Below are 24,889 nucleotides of genomic sequence, written 5' to 3' on the forward strand. Positions count from 1 at the left end.
TCAGGGGAGTCCGCTCAACTATGGCGGACCTATCATGAGAGTGGAGGTTGCTACCCTACTGGCGAAGGGTACGATCGAGACTGTCCCTCCAGCCGAAATGAGGTCCGGGTTTACAGCCCCTACCTCATTGTCCCGGAGAAATCCAGATGGTTACGGCCAATCCTGGACCTGCGCATCTGAACCGCCCCCTTCACAGGCTGCCTTTCAAGATGCTCCTGGCTAAACACATTTTCGGATGTGTGCGGCCACAGGATTGGTTTGCAGCAATCAACCTGAAGGAAGCCTACTTTTATGTCTCCGCTCGTCCGGGCCTTCGGGTCAACTGGGAAAAGAGTAACTTTGCCCCGTGCAGAGGATCTCTTTTCTCGGTATTGACTTGGTTGCCTTCTCCACTCAGCCACTGCTGACTTGCCTGAGACAATGAAGAGCAAGAGTGCGGTTCCACTGAAGTTTTTTCAGAGGCTCCTGGGGCATATGGCGTCCGTAGCCGCAACATCGCCGCTCGGATTGCTCATATGAGACCGCTTCAGCTTTGGCTTCGCAACCGAGTCCCGAGGTGGGCATGGCAACACGGCACCCTCCGAGTACCAGTTACTCCGACCTGCCATCAGACCTTCACCCCGTGGTCGAACCTCAGTTTTCTACGGGCCGGAGTGCCCCTGGAATGACCTTCCTGGCATGTTGTTGTAACGACAGATGCCTCCACCACGGGCTGCGGTGCCATGTGCAACGGACGTGCTGTCGCGGGCTCCTGGACAGGACCCCAGCGCCTATGGCATGTCAATTGCCTCGAGTTGCTGGCTGTACGTCTTGCTCTGCGCCGCTTCCGGGCCGTGCTCAAGGGTCAACACGTACTAGCCCGATCAGACAATACCGCTGTAGCGTACATCAACCGTCAAGGTGGTCTGCGCTCCGGCCGTATGTCGCAACTCGCCCGCCACCTCCTCTTATGGAGTCAGAAGCATCTGAGGTCGCTTCGTGCCATCTATATCCCGCAGCCCTGAACTGTGCAGCCGACAAGCTCTCACGGTTTCAGCCCCTCCCGGGAGAATGGCGACTCCATCCCCAGTCGGTTCAGCTGATTTGGGACCAGTTCGGGGACGCACAGATGGACAGCACCTCCCTGGCCGATCTCTCTGAGGAAGGACCTCCTTTCTCCGGGACGGAGCACCCTATGGCACCCTCGTCCCGATCTTTGGAACCTCCATGTGTGGCTCCTGGACGGGTCGAGGCAGGTTTGAGTACCCTACCACCACCGGTGGTGGCTACCATCACTGACATGCCTATGCGTTGAAGTCGGACCTCTTCGTCAACTGGTGCTCTTCTCACTGAAAAGCCCCCCGGAGATGTTCGATCAGTTTCGTGCTTTCCTTCCTACAAAATGGGTTGGAGCGAAGGCTGTCTCCCTCCACCCTAAAAGTCTATGTCGCCGCAATAGCCGCACAGCACGACTTTGTTGAAGGTAAGTCCTTGGGAAGGCACGACCTGATCGTCAGGTTTCTGAGAGGAGCAAGGAGACTGAATCCTCCTTGCCCTCCTCTCGTTCCCTCTTGGGACCTCTCAGTGGTTCTAACTGCCCTGCAGAGTGCTCCCTTTGAGGGAAACTTAAGGGAAAGGCTCTCTCCAAGCAAAGGTTGTCTCACTGGATAGTGGACGCCATTGCTTTGGTGTACCAGCAGCAAGGTCGACCGTGCCCCCTTGGTGTGACTGCCCACTCCACCAGGAGTGTGGCATCCTCTTGGGCCCGCTCAGGTGTCTTCGCTTGCTCGCCATTCCACTCCACGGACTGGATACGTGTGATATTCTCCTCAGGTAAGCTTCAACACTCAGGACAAAATATTAATCCAAACACTACTGGATAGTAACCTACAAAACTTAATGTTAAACACGATGAAAGTGATTTCAGATGTTTTTGCTAACTTCAACCAAACCCTGAGTGCTTCTGATTAGCTAGTTTTCTGACTAATATAAAATAATAAATGTATTACGACGGTCACAAATATAATTTGTCAGGACACCAATTTCAGTGATGAAACCAGTCTGGTAGTAAGGACATTTAATGGGTAGTTAAAAAAAAATAAAAAATAAAAAAACTTGACAGGAATTTTTAAGTTAACACTTTAATTTGATGGTCCCTTTTGAATGCGCTGTTGACTTTAAGTTACTTTGCAACTATACTGTACGTCAACTAACTTTGGAGTATAAGTAGACTCTGCTTAATATCTGCAAACACATTATTGTGATGGTCCTCCAACAGACACTCTACTGACTATAAGTAATTTTGCAACTACATGTCAACTTAATCTAACCCAGGGCCTGAATTTCGTTTTGGTAAATAGGGGGGAAATCCCCCTTTAGGTTATTATTATGGGAGGGAGGGGGGGGGGGGGGGGGTAATTTGAGGGGGGAGTTTTTTTTAGACAATTTTTAAAAATATGTTCAGCTAAATGTTTGCTCACTCATTGTATTTGTGTTTTTACAATGGGGTCATTTTTTTTAGTTTACACAACAAAAGAAAGCTTGATTTCAATCTTTTATATTAAATTGAAAAAAGTAGCAAAAATAAATACATGAAATAAAGAGAAAAGTTAGGTCTAATAACACTAGTATTCAGAAATACTACAGAAACGGAAAAAAGTAGGCTAATCAAATGTAAAATAACACGGAATAGTCTTTTAGTCCTGTATAATTTGAATACATAGGCTATTAATCCTGATTCCTTACAATTAATGCTATCTTTTGTTGTTTTATATACAATAATGACAGACACATTTTAGGCTACTCTCACTTTAAGAGCTAGTGCACGGATCCAACGTTCACATGTTGCGTGTAAAGCGCAGTCCGCGCCAATTTCTCTTCTTTTAAAAAGGGCTCCCTGTTGCTTAGCAATCATGAGCCACGTTCTCCATGAAGACGAAGACGTTTCAGTAAAGGATGAGCGTGCAAAAGACGTAACGTGAACGGCCCATACTGCATTTTCTTTTTGTATTATTTCTTTAAGACATAACCGATTGTGTTTGAGAGGATACTCCCCAAGACCGGAATTAAGACAATGTTGTGTGCTTTTGACCGTTAAAGCGTTATAATTCGCGAAAAAGAACTCAGTTTTGTTACTCACGAGCTGTTTGTTATGCGGTTTAAAATCGCTTGAATGTTTAAATAGGTAAGACTCAAAAAACTTATAAACATTAGTGACGATGCAATGGCCCGATTGTGCAAGTGACATTTCCATTATATGTCCCGACTCCTGAAATGCGAGAGTCTACAATCAACGCCTGCAGTGCAGCACGATTGACTTGCCTTGTGCAACACATTTTGAGAGACAGAGAGGACGCGGCATTTGCAGAATCACTATCGCTGTTTGTGAAATTGCGTCTCGCATAAAGTTTTAAAATGACTGATTTGATCTTATAATCTGTTAGGTTAAATTCACTCATAGGCCTACATGCTAGATTGAATGAATGTTTGCGGGAATTTCCCGCATTATAAACACAAGACCTGCGGGAATGATTAAAATGATGCGCAATACCCGCAATCCCGCACCGAAATTCGAGTCCTGCTAACCCTAATCCTACCAGTCTATTAATATTCAACTAGCACTCTAATGAGAGTTAGTAGACATGTAGATGCAACCTTACTTAAGAAAAGCCACTAACTGCAATGTTTGACCCAGATATATCATTAAACCTCATAACACGAGTCACAAAGCAAAGAATGTCTATTCATTCATAATATCTACTTATCACCCTAAGCCTTAATGGATCTGTAAATCACTTTAAAGCATAACTAAAAAAGGAGGAAACAATGTGAATATGCACATTGATGTTTTCTTTTCTGCCTTAAGAGTGCAATCACTTTATTTTTGTAAGTTTAGGCTGGGAGTAGTCTGAGGCAATTGAGAATCAAGGCACATTTTGTCTCTCTCACAGCCATTTTCGGTCTGCTTTCCACAAGACTGCCTCCACACAAACCAAAGAATCTAGAAAATACATCTTTCACAACAGAATCACTGGAATCACCCAGAACATGTCCTCTGAAATTGCTCTTGACATTTCCTGCCCACAGTTCATTGCACAAACCATAATGTGAACCTACATCAAGAAAATACATTCATCTGTTTCTTACCTCCGTTTGATGAGGCACAGGATTAAATCCACACTGATTGCACACAGTGGTCTTGCATTCAGTGCATGTACTATAGTTGGGAGGATCTCTTCTCAGGCCTGCCTTGCAGAGTGGACAGGCTTTGGGAAGATGTTTCGGGCTCTGATCTATTTTAGTAGCCTGAGATGAGGATTCCTTTGTTGTCGTTGGTTTTTGAGTGTCTTGGGGTTTATTTTGTTGCTGTTGCTTTTTTCCTTCCAGTGTCTGTGATTTAGGAAGATTGGGGGAGCCCTTAGAGCCCTCTGAATCTTTTCTGGTAGAAGGGGGTGTGGTGGTCTTGGCAGAAGTTTGGGAAACGGCAGAACCCTTTCGAGAGGTTGGTGGAGTTGTCGAGGGCTCATCCTGGACAGCCGAAATCAAATTGGATGCTGAACTAAGGAACGAAGAACCGAAGCCTAGAACCTTCCCAGAAACAGAAGAGGCACCAGGCTGTGGAGAGGGAGAGCGGGAGTGAGCGCCACCAAAACCGAAACCAAAGAAACTGGACTCTTCTTCTTTTTTTGGGGGCTCAGTCTTTGATGGTGGCTCACTTTTGGCAGGAGGAGCATCTTTTGTTGTCTGCTGTGGAAGAAGTTTTTGTTGTGACGTTTGCGGCGATGGATGAGCTGCACTTGTGCTAGACTGGCTTGACGGTTTCTGACCGTCTGTTGGTTTGGTTGGCTGGCTGGCAGATGGGGTCATCTGCTTACTATGAGGTGTGACTTTCTTTGCGGGGTTCTGTGATGGTACGGAGACCTTGGACTGTGGCTGGGCTTTTCGCATAGGAGGTTCACTACGTTCTGCCCCTCCCAGAGCTCTCTGCATCTGGCAATTCAGACAAAGCCACTCCTTAGCCTGCGTACATTGAGGATACAAATGTCTGTTATACAATTCCGACTTTTTAACTTAACAAAAATTCAAATCAACAAAGAATATGTAATATGACCTTGTTAAAAAGGTGTTATTAAAAAGTGTCAGCATCCATCATAGTCAAATAAAGCATGCTTCAGAGAGAGTGCACTCTGGAATTATAATGGTGATCATCGCCTGATATTACAAACTGATGGGTAAATCTAGAGTGGTCTATTTGCATAAAATATCTTGATCATATAAAATAACACTATTATATAAAATATCTTGATTCTTTTTCTATTTTAATTCAAAAACACGTGCAAAAAAAAAGAGTCATGCATATCAAATACCACTGCTTTATGTATCATGCTTAGGAATTTGTACTCACAGTTGCATCTGGAGGACTGAACCCACACATGTTGCAGACCACTGATTTACATTGTGTGCAGGTGTTATGGTTGGGAGAATCCTTGGACTTAAAACTGAGTTCTGTATTTTTACAGACTGGACAGAGGGATTTTACCCCAGCTCCATCTTTAACCTGAGGCTCTGCTGAAGGAGGCCTTGACATAGCTGCACCTTCTGGATGAGACCCAGGTCCTCCTGGGCCTTGTTGTTGAGGTCCAACCTTCCCAACATCATGCTTAGGATATCCACCCTCACCTGCTGCTTGTGGCAATCCCCCCCTCCCCCCTCCCTGCTGTGGGAGACCTCTACCAGCTCCTTGCTGTATAGGACCTCCCCGTCCAGCTAGTTGTGGTTGAGATCCTCCCAGTCCAGCTCCTTGTGGTTGAGATCCTCCCCGTCCAGCTCCTTGTGGTTGAGATCCACCACGTCCAGCTCCTTGTGGTTGAGATCCTCCACGTCCAGCTCCTTGTGGTTGAGATCCACCATGTCCAGCTCCTTGTGGTTGAGGTCCACCACGTCCAGCTCCTTGTGGTTGAGGTCCACCACGTCCAGCTCCTTGTGGTTGAGGTCCACCACGTCCAGCTCCTTGTGGTTGAGGTCCACCCCGTCCAGCTCCTTGTGGTTGAGGTCCACCACGTTTAGCTCCTTGTGGTTGAGGTCCACCCCGTCCAGCTCCTTGTGGTTGAGGTCCACCACGTCCAGCTCCTTGTGGTTGAGGTCCACCCCGTCCAGCTCCTAGTGGTTGAGATCCACCCCGTACAGCTCCTTGGGCTCCCTGTCCCACACCCTGCGGCTGCTGTCCACTTTGCCTCTGAGGTCCCTTTGAGGCTGGTTGGCCGTTCCCCTGCTGTTGAGGATCCTTCTTCTTTGAAGAACCTGGAGGCTGCTGTTGTTGCTTTTCCTCAGTTGCCTCATCCCCAAAAAGACTGAACTTGTTCACAGCAGAGGACATCGCACCTAGAGGATTCCCCCCACTCAGAAAGTTGGAGGAGAACATGTTGGCAGTGAGGAATGTTGGTGTAAGGGAGGGCTGGGATGGAGGGGCCCAGTGGAGGGCTTCTCTCACCAGCTGCAGTTATCCCTCACATCTATCTCCAGTGTCCCTTAGGAAATAGAAAATGGACAATGAAAAGAGAGAAGTCACACATTATTGTGTCTTTAATGCATAAATACCTTTAAGGTACACACACACACACACACACACGCACACACACACACACACACACACACACACACACACACACACACACACACACACACACACACATTATAACATATTCATTATCATATTAAAATATGTTCCAGACTCCAAAAACAAAATGATTTCATAACAATTACAAATGTCTCCGAAATATTTATGTTCTGCCTAAAGCAAAATGGAGTAAAATGAGAAGAGTACTCTGTCTAAAAGTGTTGTTATTTTCAGGCATGCTAAGTCTAGCTACTGTTAATCATCTTCAAAGCAGGTAAAAACATAATTAACGCAAAAGTATTAAATACAATTAAACAGTCAAACGAAAAAAGTCATGAACTTTATAATACGTAATCGGTAGCTACCATGTAGTGGTGGTAGATGATGATCAATCTTATACAGTCACGGTCTGCATTAATCACAATGACAGCTATTGAAATGGTAAATAACAAAGCAAACAGTGATGGACAGATGTTACCTTTCTGTCCTGATCATGATGCATTCACCCTTTACTTCATATGAAACGTTTTTTTTTTTAATTCATAAGACAATTTTTCCATAATTATTAGATTCCATGATCTTTGGGCGAATGGCATTATGCCAGAATGCATTCAATATCTGCAACATATCTGTTATAGGCCATAGCATAAAAATAAATATAGGTTGAATATGTTGATTCAAAGTTTAATAACTACCCATACAAATTACGAGTGCAGTTCTGCAGTTACAGTGACAATTCTAAAGACAATTTGGCAATCGCAATTTGACTACATCTGTTGTTCATCCACATGTGTAATACAGCTTAAAACGTAGCATGAATATGTAACAGCAATAAAACTCCGATTTTTCGTGTAAAACGTGACTGCATTCCCCTGCAATTGACTGAGTGTTTGGACGTTTCCCTTCAGCACCTTGGACAGCGTTCTACGCTCAGCACATGCATCACGTTGCTCTGCCTTTTAGCGTGAAATACAAGACGGTATACCATTCACAGCAGTAACTCTATGCGGACACATTCATGATGAGGAACTTTAAAGAGTCAATGAGTGGGTTTTCTGTGTGTATTTTTTTTTTTCGCAGACGCATGATTGTTTTTCAGTAGAGAGCGCGGCGTCAACATTTCAATCACATAACCTGATATTAATGTTAAATAGTCACATTGTGCTCTTCAGACAGGCTAATATATATATATATATATATATATATATATATATATATTGACAATTTTTGTTCTGCTTCTGCTCCTTTAAAACCAACATCTATAGCCCGTCTACAGAAATCATCCGTCGGCATATCCGGGTTGGAAAACCTTCGCTGCATGTGTAAAACACAAATGGGTGTTTTGCAGTCTTATGTGAAAGAAAACTTAATGTTTCATAATTTAAAGGATTGGATGTTTTAGTTACAAAAACAAAAAAGTCTGCCCCCCCCCCCCCCCCCCCTTTTTTTTTGCATCAATAGACCAAAAATACTATAGTATAGTATAGTATAATATAGTATAGTGTAGTATAGTATAGAATAGGTTGGTTATTGAGATTGTAGATGGTAGATGATCAATCTCAGACGGTCACGATCTGCAGTAATCACACTGATCTCGCCTCATAACATGCATTCAAACAGGAAATAAAAGAGCAAACGGTGAGAAATGGAGGTTCCCTCACTGTCCTGATTATGATGCATTCGCCCTTGATCAAGCCCTGCAATTTGATCAAGGATGGGAGGATTTCCCAGCCTCATCACTAAAACCGCTTTCTTGCATGCTGTCTGAGAGCATCTAGAAGCCGAAAGCATTTCCAGACTAGAAGCAGCCTACTCTACTACCACACACACCATAACCATCTTTCATCAAAACTGCCACTGTGGTCACATGGCAAAACACGATTATTTTCATCTGAACGGGCAGCTGAAGTCGTACAAACAGCATCCTACCTGCAGCGTGAGAGCATCCCTATTTATTCTCCCATTTCTGTCTCTCTAGTACTGTTTGGTAGTCGGACTTGGCTCAGTTGGCTGCTCAGCGTCTAGGATGGAGGTTACGAGGAACTGAGGGCATACCCGCTTTCACAACCATCCCCTCTGCGCATGCGCATGCGCCGCACATGACAGGCGATCAGCATGCATCGCCTCGCGAAAATTGAATTTAAAGCGACATAATTCGTCTTTGACAGACTCTCCGCTAATAATCGGCTAACGTTTTATTCGGGCATCTGTAAGGGGTTTGATATCGTTTGCACAGATAAGAATTTTGACAGTGCATTAATATAAATAACAAACACCATATAAGGTTACTTTTATTAAAAGCAGTGCTGAATACTGGAAAAAAGTGGATCCTCCTAATGAATAAAGAAAAAAAAAACATCCGCAATATAAGCATATTTTGGCAATTATTCATAAGCATGGTGCCAGAAAGTATAACCATTTTGCTTAAATGGAAAAATTAATAAATACATTTTACCAACAGTGTTAAACAACAACAAACAATAAGGTAACACTTTATTTTAAGGTAGCCTATGTAGTTCCACGTTACTACATACTTACTATAGTAATAACGGTAAATGATCCATAATTACAACCCCAACCGTACCACTATAGTACGTTAATTAATATGAGCCTACTCTGTGCTTATTTGAGTAAGTACAATGTAACTACATCACCTTAAAATAAAGGTGTAAAATAAATTACACTTTCATTAGGTGTCATTGTTACAGTGTAATATAATAAATTTATATATTTTATATTAAATATATAATATATTTAAGTACTGAGTAATAGTAAGCAACTACATGTATTTACTATAGGGGTTAGGGTCGGATTTGGATTTGGTTGAGGGTTAGTTGCATGTAATTTTGCATAATTTACTAGGCTATTGGTGATGAACATGTAACATATGTAACAAGGACACGGTAAATTAAAGTCTTATCAAATAAAAAAATAACCAATAAAAATGAAAATAATAAGCTTCAAAGAACTCTGAATGGGATACATGCTGCTACAAAACACAATCTGGTTTATGTTTATTAATATATATGGTCAACTGCAGTCAGAAACACTGAGCCTGTGGCAATGGCCTGAATCAGTTCACCTTCAAATTCACAGTAAACATTGATAGGGCATGACAATTCCTCTCTCTCTCTCTGTGTGTGTGCTTGTCATTTATATGTGCATACTCACTCACATCCATCATCTCTCTGTTCTCAGGCAGAGAGAAGCCTGCTTTTCTCTGTCTGCATTATAGGTTTTTGCCTGGCAGAATCAGTCATGGTCCTGGGAGAATCTAATGTGCTCCACTCTAGTGCTAATGGTCAATCCATAAAAAACCATCAGTGCCGGCATGCCAGTACCATTACCTAAAACTTGCTGCTCCATCCCTCTTCAGAATAGAGCTCTCAGCAATCCACACTCTTCAAATATATCAGTAACATGGCCAATATAAGATCTCTACTTATACTGTCGATATGGTTGAAAAAAATTGTAAATAAAAATTGAATATAATTTTAGCATGTCACAACAATTAGGATCATCAACTATTAAAGCAACATTATGCAGTTTTTGCTCTCGGGGTCCCCCCACAGTTGGGAAACAGTATTGTCTTCTACTACTTTCATAAAATATGTCATGGTTACACCAGGGGATACACGTGCATTTGTTGACAAGCCGATACCATCTTGAGTTCTCACGAGTTCTCACGTGTTAGGCAGACTGCCAGTGTTGCGTGTGAAATGTCTTCATCCCAGGTACATTGGTATATATTTCAGCATGTCATATGAATATAATTTCATGGGTTTTATTTTTTTCAAACGCCAAAAGATCGCGTAGCTCACGTTTACAAGTCAGCGTCATTATAGTAGCCTATTGGCTACTGTTTTACATAATGGATATGCTAATTCAATTCAATGTTTGTGTGGTAGGTAATATCCATATATCGTCAATATTATAATATCAAGCTACCATAGATGAATCTGCAAATTTGAAAAATCGATTTGCATTATAGCCCGAGGCAAGACACTTTCACCAGAAAAATAAATAAACAAACATGACTATCAGACATTAGGATAGTTATCCTGAAAGATTATTTTGTCTAATCTTCTATTATTTACTTGCAAGAATGTAGACCCTACCAAACTTGTACACGGCATTTAGACATAGGCTTACTTATGTTTTTTTTTTTTTTTTGTCCTAAGAAAAGGGGCTTCATCCTAATACACTACTCAAACATTAGGCTGTTCAAAATTTACACTTGTACCATAACACCAGGTCAGCATCGGTCGGGCACCCCTCCTCCTCCTTTAGCTCACGCCAGCGAGTGAACGCTGGGCCAATATTGATCCTCGTCTGGCCTTTTATTTTGTCACTCTCCCTTTTTCTCTTTCTAGTCTCCTCTGACAAAACTCTCAAGGGTCTTGGAAATATATTATGAAGGTTGAAAAACCACATAGTGTTGCTTTAAAAGAGAGGAGAAAACACTTTACATATATTTTCGTGTTGCTGTCAAAGGTTGTGTGTTCAATCAAAGTTTACTGTATTTTGACACAAATTCACCTGTCCGTTGCGGCAAATATTGTTAATGCTTTTTCAAAATTGTCAGGTGTCCTCTTGTCTTGTCATTTGAATAATTGTTTTAGGGCCAATGCAGTTCATTTACTTTTTTTTTACGTTTATTTTTGTGCAATAAACAAATATGGTGCTATGATCGCTGATCTGAGGCGAAACCATTGCAGAATCACTTTGCTAAAGTATTTGCTATAACTACCTGCCTTTTAATTACCAAAAAGTTGTTGGCTTTATCTTAAACGACAAAAGAAGCAAAGATCCATAAACATCTAATGAAGTGTTAATCTGTTCTTTAATGAGCAATGATGCTTTTTCATGATATGCGTCAACATTTGAATTGAATTTTCAAAACGTTAAATTTAAAAAGGCCGGTAAATAAAAACCAACAGCCTTCAATGTTTGCAGATCATGCGTGGCTATTACCACATACTGTATACACACTGATAAAGTCCAGGCATTGCTTAGTAAGAGCTCATCTTTTACTTTTAATCAGCTTCAAGCTAAGCAAAACTTGTACCTGTTCAAATCAAATCATTTTATTGACTCGTTATTAGATCTCTTTCTTTTTTATTTTCATCAAACATTTTTCTAAAATACTGTTGCTCTAGTGGAAACCTGCTCATTCAGAAGCCAGTCTGAAAACCATGTTGGATTGAGGTCACATAAATCAGGAGTGCTTGGCTTACAGCCCAGGTGAGTTTTCTACATGAAGCATTTCATTCAAGACAGTAGACCAAGCCTGTCACCCTGCAATTTGCTGAACAAGAGCAGTCTAAACAATCTGCCAAGAAGCTACATCACAGATTGCATCTCTCCAGCATCTCTCTGGGGATTAAGCCCAAAACTATAACTGCCATTAACCCCTTTCCAAAGTAAATTAATTTGCATCACTTTAGAATAAGCCCTCAATCATTCTGAGCTACGGTCTAGCAATGGTTTATGGAATAATCATACATCACCTCAATGTATGATGCAGAGTCAGATGCGATTAGGAGGAATGTTTAGTCCAGCAAATTCAGCACTTGTAGAAACCATATCATTAATGGATTTCACCTGGTTGGCCAAGTTTAAGGATATAAAATTGGTAAGGAGTAAAAAGAAATAGTTAACCCAGAAACTAGAGTTCAGAACTGAACGGAGAATGCCTTTTAAATTACAATCGAATTAATGCATTTGATTTGAATTAAAATTACAGGAGAAAACGGGATGCAGAAAAGCAATTCAAATTGAAATTTAAGGAAGAGGAATAACATTTCTTTGAATTTCAGTTTATTTTTTTGAACTGTAATTTTTAACTTTTAAACTTTTAAAACTTTAACTTCAAACAAGGCTTTCACGAGTCAACAAACAAAGTTTGATGGTTTTTGAAGTTTGAAGGTAGAATAGAAAGAATGATAAATAGAAGGAAAGAACGATAGATAGAACGATAAAATGATACAGAACAATATATAGAATGAAATATATATGATTGATAGATGAAAGATAGATAGAACAATAGACAGAACGATTGATGGATAGACAGAACGATATATATAGATAGACAGAACGATACATAGATCGAAAGATTGATAGATCGAAAGATAGAACAGTAGACAGAATGATATGATGGATAGATAGACAGAACGATATATAGAACAACAGACAAAACGATATATACCCTAGAACTATAGAATGATAGAACGATAGATAGAAAGATAGAACAATCAATTTTCGTATTTTTGCCTAAATTATTCCTTTAATACATTATGACTTCCTACATTAGGATGAGGTTAATAGTTTGTGTTGAGATCAAATATTTTCATGAAGGATATAAAACTGTTTTGAATTAGGTAGGTGGTGAGAGCCAGGAATCGTCTGGAATCATATGTGTTGCCGAAAGTAATTCGTCTCTAATGCAGTAATGTTAACGTAAAGAAGGAATTCACCCCATTTATCTATTCTGCCACTGGGCAGACCGAATTCTGCTATTGAAACACACAGATCAAGACAGCCAGAGAGAGAGTTACATTTCCCTAGAGCCTGTTCCTGCGAGTGAGCGTGTGTACGGTGAGTCGTGCATGTCTTCAGTCCCCCATGCATCACTCTCCCACTCGGCCTGCGCATCATGTGTTGGGGGAGGGAGCATGAACGTGTGTGTGTGTGCGTTGTGCTGATTATGTGTTGCGTCATGCGTGGGGAAGCGTAAACACTAGGAAGCTGGAAACATTTTTCCTCTCCCACCATTTGTCGGTGTGTGGGTGGGTGGGTGTCTGTGTGGGTACACACGGCCAGATTGGGCTAAATTTTCCTCTAGACATTGTTACAGCACCATTCTAACCCTTCTGATTGCTCAGATGTCGTTCTTTCAAAGCTCAAAAGAATGACATGGTTTGTCATTTATGTTCCATAAAAAAAATATCAAAATCAAATACAAGAATCAATAGTATTTCAGTTAAAACAGATCAAACATCCATTTTAGTCTGGGACTGGACTAGCTTAAGCCTTGTCTCTGAAACCATGGGTTAGAGTATCTGATTTGAACAGTATTTAAGTATTTTACTCATACTGAATGTAGGCTCAAAGATGCACTAGTCCTCAACATACTAGTGAAAACCAGAGAGCCGGTATTAAGATTAAGTGGCATGGCATCTTACGCACAGAAGCCATTGGCACATGCTGATATGCTTAGCAGCACATTCGGTTGCACATCCGGTTCTTATTGGCATGTGCCAGTGGATAGTGGCACTAAAACTTGTCACATGATGTGCCGATGGATTGCGTCATGTGCCACCGATATTGTTGCAGAACATGTCGCCGTATGTTGTGGCACCTCCAATAGCCTAGTGACACATGCCGCTTTCTCCCGTGCATCATGAAGATGTTGTAACATATGCACTGAACAGCACGTATTAAAGGGGACCTATTATGCAAAATTCAAAAGAATTCAAAATTCAAAAAGGTCTCTTCAATATAACGGATACATAAAATAACATTACAGGGTTAGTTCACCCAAAAATGAAAATTCTGTCATTAATTACTCACCCTCATGTCATTCCAAACCCGTAATACCTTCGTTCATCTTCTGAACACCAATGAAGTTGTTTTTTTGATGAAATCAGAGTGCTTTCTGACCTCACAGACTGCAACATTATTACCACTTTCAAGGCCCAGAAAGGTAGTAAAGACATTGTTAAAATAGTCCATGTAACTACAGTGGTTCAACCTTAATGTTATGAAGAATACTTTTTGAGCGCAAAAAAACAAGAATAACTACTTTATTCAACAACTTCTCAATGCATGCGTGTGGTGCTGACGCAGGAGCCGGCCAATACTAAGCAGCCGTTCTAACGTAGAACCTAAAAGCGCTGCACTGTGTTTACAATGTGAACAGTGTCAGATACTTACACGGAAGAGAGGACATTTCTTAAGAAAGTCGTTATTTTTGGTTTTTGGGGGTTTTTTTGCGCAAAAAAAGTATTATCGTCGCTTCATAACATTAAGTTTAAGCCACTGTAGTACGTTTCCATGGTAATCAGTCACTGGTGCATCACAATACACCCATGCTCGCACCCGCACTGAATCCATCATTTTCATAGAGGTCACAAAAAGTTAAAAACGGCAAGAAACTCTTCACTCCTTTTTCACGAAAAAGTCAAGCACTGTAAGTTGTCATGTGGTATCCCAATTGTGTTGCACAATGATGAATAACTCTACCTATTTCTCTTGTTGAATAATTAACAAGTTTTGTTGGAAATTTAAAATATTTACTACCCGCACAAAGGTGCAATTATTTTCAGTCTTTTTTATTCGTAATGTATTTTTATTTTCACAGATATGTTATCAAAGCCCTTCAAAGTAGAATAAAGATGGTGATTTTTAATGCTGAACTTGGATTTTCATGCATTAACAGCCACTATCTATCTGCTTGAATCAGGCAGCGTTACAAAACAAGGTACACAAAAAATTTAAACAATATAGTACATTATACAATACCATGTGCAATATAAAGTACATAACATCTGCATTTCTTTCTTTCTTTCTTTCTTTCTTTCTTTCTTTCTTTCTTTCTTTCTTTCTATTTTATTGCTTTAAAATAAATAGCATATTAAGCCAATTAAGCAAAAACCTGTCAACAAAGGTCTGAAAAAAAAAAACGTATGACGACGAATGGGGTATCGCTTAGAACGCCTATCGACTTCGAGTATTACAAAACGAGCCAATGGCAAAGAAATGCCATGGGTCTGCGGAATTTGCATAGCGTATCTCCGCCTTACCTCGTGGGTATAAAAGGAGGACGCCGGCAACAGGCAGATATGTTTCTTCGCTGAGGAGCCAAGACTGAGCTCAGGCGATCCCCGCGGTACAGCGGAAAGTGGCAGGAAGACGTAACATCTCCGTTCCCTACTCAGGGAACGAGGGTTACATACGTAACCGAGACGTTCCCTTACGTTGTCACTCCGAGTTACGTCGGATGACGACGAATGGGGTTACCAGTCTAATCACGCCACCTTCTCAGCTGTCTTCCAGTGCCCTGCGTAAATCTGAGATCCCTGTCGTGAGACTGGCACAGACGAAGGACTCCTATTTAGCACAGGAATACCAAGGTACACTGGGGAGCATATCCCAAAGTTTAGGGGAAATATGCAATTACTGCCAACCCAGAGGGGGGGACTTAGAGAATACACATATGACCCGAAGGAGACATATGGAGAACACTTGGGTGTCCAGCCGCAGGTGGAATATTTCAACCCCAGGGGTGGCAAGGTGGCTTGCCAAGGGAAAGACACATGCTCAAAGAGGCTTACAGTGGAAATACACATGTGGGGGTCGCTCAGAGGAGGGACCATGCACACGGGAGGCACCTAGCCGACACGCAGGCAATAGACACTGGCGCCGACGTCAGGAGTGCTGGAGGAGCTCAGGGCTTTCGGGGAAGCTCACCTGAGGAGAATATCGCACGTATCCAGTCCGTGGAGTGGAATGGCGAGCAAGCGAAGACACCTGAGCGGGTCCGGTACTAGCTGGTTGAATCTAGTACACGAGAGGACACTGGCTCCACTCGGAGATTATAGAATCTGGCGAATGTGTTAGGTGTCGCCCAGCCTGCCGCTCTGCAGATGTCTGTTAGCGAGGCGCCATGCGCTAGAGCCCAAGAGGATGCCACACTCCGGGTGGAGTGGGCAGTCACACCAAGGGGGCACGGTCGACCTTGCTGCTGGTATGCCAAAGCAATGGCGTCCACTATCCAGTGAGACAACCTTTGCTTTGAGAGAGCCTTTCCCTTCAGCTTCCCACCATAACAGACAAAGAGCTGGTCTGAGGTCCTGAAACACTGCGTCCTGTCTACATAGGCGCGGAGAGCGCGTACTGGACAGAGCAGTGCAAGGCTGGGTCTGCCTCCTCCAGGAGCAGCGCTTGCAGGTTCACCACCTGGTCCCGGAAGGGAGTGGTAGGAACTTTGGGCACGTATCCAGGCCGGGGTCTCAGGATCACGTGAGAGTAAGCCGGCCCGAACTCCAGGCACGCTTCGTCAACGGAGAATGCGTGCAGGTCCCCTACCCTCTTGATGGAGGCCAATGCAACCAGGAGCGTTGTCTTCATAGACAGGAATTTAAGCTCGACTGATTGCAGGGGCTCAAATGGAGCACTCTTCAGGGCAGTTAGAACCACTGAGAGGTCCGAAGAGGGAACGAGAGGAGGGCGAGGCGGATTTAGTATCCTCGCTCCTCTCAGAAACCTGATAACCAGGTCGTGCTTCCCCTCCGACTTACCTTCGATGAGGTCATGGTGTGCGGCAATAGCGGCAACGTAGACCTTCAGGGTGGAGGGAGACAGCCTTCGCTCCAGCCCCTGTTGAAGGAAGGAAAGCACAACGCTGATCGAGCATCTCCGGGGGTCTTCTCGGTGAGAAGAGCACCAGCTGATGAAGAGGTTCCACTTCAACGCATAGACGTGTCACGTGGACGATGCCCTAGCGGAAGTGATGGTAGCCACCACCGCTGGTGGTAGGGTACTCAAACCTGCCTCGTCCCATCGAGGAGCCACACGTGGAGGTTCCAGAGATCGGGACGAGGGTGCCATAGGTGGCCCCGTCCCTGAGGAAGAAGGTTCTTCCTCAGAGGGATCGGCCAGGGAGGTGCTGTCGCGAGGAGTACTAGTTCGGAGAACCAGGTCCGGGCGGGCCAGTACGGCGCGACCAGAATGACCTGCTCCGCGTCCTCGCTGACCTTGCGCAAGGTCTGCGCAAGAAGGCTCACTGGGGGAAACGCATACTTGCGGCCCTGCGGCCAGCTGTGCGCCAGAGCATCCGTGCCGAGCGTGCCCTCGGTCAGGGAATAAAACTGGGCGCAATGGGTCGAGTCGTGGGAGGCAAACAGATCTATCTGTGCGTCCCCGAACTGGTCCCAAATCAGCTGGACCGACTGGGGATGGAGTCGCCATTCTCCAGGGAGTGGCTGAAGCCGTGAGAGCTTGTAGGCTGCACAGTTCAGGGCTCCGGGGATATAAATGGCATGAAGCGACCTCAGATGCTTCTGACTCCATATGGGGAGGTGGCGAGCGAGTTGCGACATACGGCGGGAGCGTAGACCATCTTGATGGTTGATGTACGCTACAGTGGCGGTATTGTCTGAGCGGACTAGTACGTGTTGGTTCTTGAGCACGGCCCGGAAGCGGCGCAAAGCAAGACGTACGGCCATCAACTCGAGGCAATTGACATGCCAGAGGCGACGGGGTCCTGTCCAGGAGCCCGCGGCAGCATGTCCATTGCACATGGCACCCCAGCCCGTGGAGGAGGCATCTGTCGTTACAACAACATGCCGCGAAGCTCGTTCCAGGGGCACTCCGGCCCGTAGAAAACTGAGGTTCGACCACGGGGTGAAGGTCTGACGGCAGGTCGGAGTAACTGTTACTCGGAGGGTGCCGTCTTGCCATGCCCACCTCGGGACTCAGTCGCGAAGCCAAAGCTGAAGCGGTCTCATATGAAGCAATCCGAGCGGAGTTGCCGCGGCTGCAGAAGCCATATGCCCCAGGAGCCTCTGAAAAAGTTTCAGTGGAACCGCACTCTTGCCCTCGAACTGTCTCAGGCAAGTCAGCAGTGACTGCGCGCGCGCTAGCTCGTAAGCTGCGCGGACATGGCGACCGAGTCGATATCCATACCGAGAAAAGAGATCCTCTGCACGGGGCAAAGTTTGCTCTTCTCCCAGTTGACCCGAAGGCCCAGACGAGCTAGGTGCCGAAGCACCAGGTCCCTGTGTTCGCAACCTGAACTCGAGAGTGAGCTATGATCAGCCAGTCGTCGATATAACTCAGGATGCGAACCCCGTGTTCCCGAAGGGGAACAAGGGCAGCCTCGACGACCTTCGTGAAGATGTGAGGAGACAGGGCTAGCCCGAAAGGGAAAACCGCGTACTGGATGCCTGCCCCTCGAAAGAAAACCGAAGGAACGGTCTGTATCAAGGAGAATAGAGACATGAAGTAGGCGTCCTTCAGGTCGATCGCTTCAAACCAATCCCGGGCCGTATGCATTTGAAAATGCGTTTGAGCATCTTGAACGGCATCCCGTGAAGGGACCTGTTCAGCACGCGCAAGTCCAGGATTGGCCGTAACCCACCGGTTTTCTTGGGGACAATGAAGTAGGGGCTGTAGCAGCCGGACCTCATCTCGGCTGGAGGGACAGTCTCGATTGCACCCTTCGCCAGCAGGGTGGCAATCTCTGCTCTCCTGATGGGGGCATAGCCACCGACAAAAGTGGAGCGGACTCCCCAAGCGGGGAGGAGACCGTGCGAACTGAATCGCATAGCCGAGCCTGATGGTCCGCGGGACAGACGGGGAAGCTCTAACCAGGCTCCCAGGAACTGAACCAGCGGGATCACGCGAACCACAGGCGTCCCCCCGGAGGGGCAGCGAAGCGGAGTAACTGGCCCGAACGTGGACGGAATAGCGGCCCGATGTGGGGGCACAGTTAGCAACCGCGCCCTGGCAGAGGGGGCCAGGGGAGGACCAGGCTGGTCGTCCCGCGGGGGCCTGCTCTGCCAGGGGTCTGGCGACAGAGGGGGACAGGGGCAAAGCGGTCCGTGGACGGCACGCCGTGTCAACCACCTCTGGGACAGAGGGGGACAAGGAGAGTACGGCTTGTGGGCGGCGCTCTGTATCGTCTGAGAACTCTGTGCTCAGAGACGGGAGAGTCAGCTCTTTGGAGAATAAGGATTCTTCCCCGGCCCTCCCCCGGGGAAAGGAGTGGTCCTGCTACCAACTCCTGGAAGTGCGGGGGTGGAGAGGACTGTGGCGTCCGACCGCGGCCTCCAGAGCCGACCCGGGTGAACGGGGGGGGAGCGCCCTCGGCAGTGGGCAGACCGAGGGATCTGAGCGGACGGCGGGGCTGTCGAGACAGAATCAACCTCAGTCTGCTCCATCGCCGAGGAGCCCATCTCACGAGCGCCGCTTAACCCGGCGTGTAGCGGGGGGCGGGGCTGTAGAGGGCTGTGGCGTCCGCCCGCGGCCCCCAGAGCCGGCCCGTGAACGGGCGGGGTGGGAGCCGCGGGAGGGCACCATCGGCGGTGGGCAGACCGAGGGATCTGAGCGGACGGCGGGGCCGTCAGGACAGAATCAACCTCAGTCTGCTCATGGGCGGCTGAGAGCTGTTGGGCAAGCCCTCAACCGCAACGCCGAAGAGGCCGACCTGGGATATGGGAATGTCGGACAGACGGGTCCGCGCGACATCCAGCACATCAGACAGGTTCAGCCACAGAATGGTGAGCATCACCTGACCCAGGGAGCGTACGGCCACTTTTGTCGCTCAGAGAGCAAGGTCAGTGGCGGCGCGCAGCTCAGTGAAGAGCCCGGGGTCAGTCCCGCCCTCGTGCAGGTCCATGAGCATCTGGGTCAGGTGGACCAGCAGAATGACCATGGCCTGCAGTGAGGCGGCTGCCAGTCCCGTGGCGCTATAGAATCTCGCCACAAGCGTAGACGAAAAACTACAGGCCACGGGCGGGTGCTTAGGATCATGCCGAGAAGAAGCACTCTGAGGACACATAGCATCGCAACAGAGCGTTCAGCCGGGGGGACCCCAGTGTACCCATGGACAGCGGCCCCATCGAGGGGAGGAAAGGCGGATGAGATCAGCGAGCGGTCCCGAGAAGACAAGGGGGTCTTCTTGGACTTCGAGATCTCATCATGCACGTCCGGGAAGAGAGGTATTGGGGTTTGCCGTGGACGAGGGTCGGCGGCCTTACCCAAAACCCATCGTCCCAGGAAAGCATGGTTGTCATCTCCGGATCAGACCCAGGCACAGCCGTATGCACACCGGAAGGTGGCAGCTGTGACGAGCCCTCACTTCCAGAAGACTCAAACCCAGCTAGTGATGCTGCAACAGACATGGCATCTTCCTCTGTAGCTTCAACTGAAACACGCGGGCCACCAGAGGGTAGACTCGCGGGAATCAGCAGTTCACTAGCGGGCACCGTCATTGAAGAGGGGGGCTGGGGTACCGCGGACACATAGTCGGCGCCTTGATCCAGACCGTAACCCTCAGGTCACCCTGGCCACCAGCCGAAGATCGGGGGGTGGATGAGGGGACTCTCACTCTTGCGAGTTCACCGAGTCTCGACCTATATATGACGCAATGATCACGTTCCCAGTGAGAACATGAGTCACCCACGAGCGCTGTTCAAGCATGTTCAAAGCCCAAACACACTAGACAGCGCTCGTGCCCATCAGAGTCCGATACCAGTCCGCTGCAACCAGAAATGCACGGTCGAGCCGTCTTTAAAAAGACGTGCCGCGTGCGAGCTCTTTTATGAGAGGAGAAAAAAACTCCGCGATGTTGAAGCACACAGGGAGACACACACACACACTGGCAGATCACTGCACAGATCAGCAGGCACTGTAAGCTCGCTGCAGATCGCCGTCACACCAACACCGGAGAGAGAAGCTCGTCTCGTAGAGCGAAGTCAGAGATGACTGTGGAGTGAAGAAATACTCTTGGCTCCGAAGCGAAAACATATCTGCCTGTTGCCGGCGTCCTCCTTTTATACCCACGAGGTAAGGCGGAGATACGCTATGCAAATTCCGCAGACCCATGGCATTTCTTTGCCATTGGCTCGTTTTGTAATACTCGAAGTCGATAGGCGTTCTAAGCGAAGCCCCATTCGTCGTCATCCGACGTAACTCGGAGTGACAACGAAAGGGAACTGGTATAATGCTTGACAATCTGTCCCCCTCACTTTTGAAATGTTAGTTACAACCCGGGTTACACGGATTGTTTAAACCCTAACGGGTTTGGAACAACATGAGGTGTGAGTAATTAATGACAGAATTTTCATTTAGAGTTCCCATGAAATAATTTAAAACAATTATTTTAGTATGAATAGGTTATCTATAAGCTAGTGCGCTCCAAAACAATGACAAAATTTGCATTTAGAAGATATAAGTGTTCAAAACGTAGTCTATCACTTCCGCCAATATGGATCAACAATTTTGATGCCATCACCCTGCACTTCATCCTCTCATCAGATTTTCTGTCCAATCAATGCTCTCTAGAATCTAAATTATTATTACATAATTCCATAACATTATTTGTGCAATATTAAAGCAATAGATGGGAACCTCTAACTACATAGTAGAGGGGAACTATTTACATCATAAACAGACAGTCACCACAGACCGGAAAACGGATCAGACCCATTTGAATTCTACACAGAATTCTATATTTTAAAGCAATGTAGGAGGAGAAACGGTTTAACAGACTCTGCTTTAGAAACAGCACTGTCGAGTAGAAGTGATAACACTGGTCCCATGCACCAACATAAATTACACACTTTTCAAAGTACACATCCTCAGCATGATTATGTTCACTCTTTTGCTTTAGTAACAGTTTCATATTAAATCTAAAAGGGGAATCTATTAGACTGTGGATGTACGCAGCTTTGCCGAGCTCAACAGCTCTGCAAAAATAAACTAAAAGCTATTGGCTATTTTAAAAAAGAGGAGCTGCTCGATATGTCCCGCCCTGTCTTCCTGTTTCAGTGGAAATTCCATTAACACATTGAATAATTTTGCCTGTTTCAAGACTCTTCAGTGGGCCTTTAAGTAAATAGTCACAGCCTTGCACTAGATGTGCTGGTTTTGGTCTCTTCACCAGCTGCAGCCATGTTCTCATCTCATATACCGGCTAATACACTCACATTCACGTAAAGTAGCCTTTTTGACAAGTTTGGGTGAGTAAAGGCAAAACGCACAAGATATGTATTGGAGTAAAGAGTGCATATGCTTATTCAAAAATGTAGTGAAGTAGAGAGTTGCTAATATCTTTATACTCCGTCAAAGAGCAAAGTAGCCAAAATACTTATAGGCTACAGCAACTATTTAGCCTACATTTACTCAAATACTTTACACCAATGTATACATGTATGTACACATATGCTGTATTTTACAGATAATATTTTATTTATTTGCTTAAGTGAAAAATGACAAAATAAAAGTCAATTGTTTAATTTAGGACAGCATTAATTTAAACATGTCTTTAAAATATTACACATCATATTTTTCTCACACACTATAATTTAGCTGTCCTTATGTATTTATGTTGTAAGAAGACCATTAGGATCTCCTTAAAAAAATGTAATTGGTTTTAATTCATTTTAATGGTTTATTGAAGCTTGCCTCTGGACAATGTACTGTATAGCTCTTCTGTTTGTTTGTTTACACGTGTGTGTGTGTGTGTGTGTGTGTGTGTGTGTGTGTGTGTGTGTGTGTGTGTGTGTGTGTGTGTGTGTGTGTGTGTGTGTGTGTGTGTGTGTGTGTGTGTGTGTGTGTGTGTGTGTGTGTGTGTGTGTGTGTGTGTGTGTGTGTGTGTGTGTGTGTGTGGGGGTGTTTGCTTGTTTGTTTGATTGATGTCTGGGGATGTTGGAGCAAGTCTTCGCTCCTGCTTTCGGTAAGCTCTGCTGCTTCACTGGTCCTGACATGTTATTCCATCAGGCATACCTAAACCTTTTGACATTTTACATGTCCTTAAACAAACTTGCTCTCTTTCAACCTCTTTAGGTGTCTCAGCTTTTCATGTGAAAACACACATAGTTATAGAAAAGGATGCAAGCATGCGCAAAAAATATACATGTACAAAAACATGAGGACACAAACAGATGGACAACCTAAACAAGCTGACGTTGACAAATACAGATTCACACGTGCACTCATCCCAAAAGGTCTTGCATATTCTTGCTTTGTCTCAGCAGTATATATTCATGCAATATGAGTATATTTGAAGCACAAATGCTAGTATTATTAATTGGATGTTATAATCTACTAGAATCCACACACACACACACACACACACACACACACACACACACACACACACACACACACACACACACACACACACACACACACACACACACACACACACACACACACACACAACCAACCAACCAAAGGAAAACATGCACACACTCCTCTCTGCATGTGGAGTACAGCAGAGGGTCAGGCTGTAATCAATACTGTAACTTGATCACACACTGTTTGCCAGTTTCATTAAATTTAAATATATGCCTCGGAGAGGAAGAAGATGGACTGGGTTGTCCAGGTAGAAAAACAAATAGCTTGACAGCTAGTTCAGAGTGGTCAACGAACCCCCAACCTCCATCATAGCATCATTTCATATCTGCAAGCCAAGCGTGATGTAAAACTTGCATGTATGAAAGTGTAGGGATACACTGTGGAATATATAATCTTGAAGCCAATAACATGTCCAAATACACACTCTAGCAAAAAACGTTTCTTTATTGATAATTAAAAAAAACATAATTGCAACTACTTACCTAATTAGCCCCCCAAAAAATAAGGTTGAATGCATACAAATAACCCAAGTCCAGTGTGTTTAATGGCATTAAAAATGCTGTTAAATCCACAGTACATCAGCGTCTCCCCTTGTCATTCACATTCACAGGCAGCCACTGCACTGCCGCCACTAACTCTGATTTTCCCCACCACTGACCATCATCAACTATCAGCCTAAAAATACTCTTAAAGCGACAGCATCTCTCTCTCTATCCTGGCACTCTTTGGACAGCCTTCCAGCTGACTAGGGACTGGCCTAATCTCCTCCAGCTCACACAGACCAATCAGGAGCAGACAGGAAGTCAGTAGTGATGTGTAGTGAGAGAGCAGGAGAGAGAGAGAGAGAGAGAGAGAGAGAGAGAGAGAGAGAGAGAGAGAGAGAGAGAGAGAGAGAGAGAGAGAGAGAGAGAGAGAGAGAGAGAGAGGCAGCTGTGGATAATAGATATAGAGGGAGCATAAACAAGAATCAGTAGGAGATTATGTACTTAAAAGATCCTGCCTGGTATATGAAGGTTTTGAGGATGGGATGGGTGGGTTTTTACCATTACTGGTTCAGCTTATGTTACAGAAAGCACTATAAACTGCAACTGCTGTACATATGATTATATAATACAGTTTTATATATTGTATTGTATTGTATACTACGGGGCAGTTGAATGCTTCAATCTGATTGGTTGGTCTTGACCGCATTACATGTTCATATCACTTCACCAAATTATTTCATTTATTTCAAAGGTCCTTACAGCCTACCACAGCAAAATAACCAAAACTCACAATGACACTGACCAATCAAGTGAATATAAAAAACAATAGGATAAAAACGATGAATTATTTTCATGTTTTTCCCCCCACAAATGTACGTTTTATTATGTGTAGAAAGCACATACTCTCTTTCTCCCACTCAAACGCACACATATACAGTGCGGA

General features: G+C 44.9%; 1 protein-coding gene across 1 annotated transcript in view; it reads right to left on the reverse strand.

Moving 5' to 3' along the window:
* Positions 1 to 24,208, reverse strand: part of pclob (piccolo presynaptic cytomatrix protein b) — a 131,107-nt gene extending 106,899 nt beyond the window's left edge. The window contains exons 1-3 of the mRNA XM_077193650.1: positions 23,944 to 24,208; positions 5,384 to 6,506; positions 4,126 to 4,998 (exon numbers count right to left, since the gene is read on the reverse strand). Coding sequence (XP_077049765.1) covers positions 4,126 to 4,998; positions 5,384 to 6,400 — 1,890 coding nt within the window. The 5' untranslated portion in view covers positions 6,401 to 6,506; positions 23,944 to 24,208. The remainder of the gene's footprint in view (positions 1 to 4,125; positions 4,999 to 5,383; positions 6,507 to 23,943) is intronic.
* Positions 24,209 to 24,889: the final 681 nt, after the last annotated feature.

The sequence above is a fragment of the Siphateles boraxobius genome, unplaced genomic scaffold, assembly GCF_051911475.1.
Source record: "Siphateles boraxobius isolate OS27281-9 unplaced genomic scaffold, OSU_SipBor_1 31, whole genome shotgun sequence".
Classification (NCBI taxonomy): domain Eukaryota; kingdom Metazoa; phylum Chordata; class Actinopteri; order Cypriniformes; family Leuciscidae; genus Siphateles; species Siphateles boraxobius.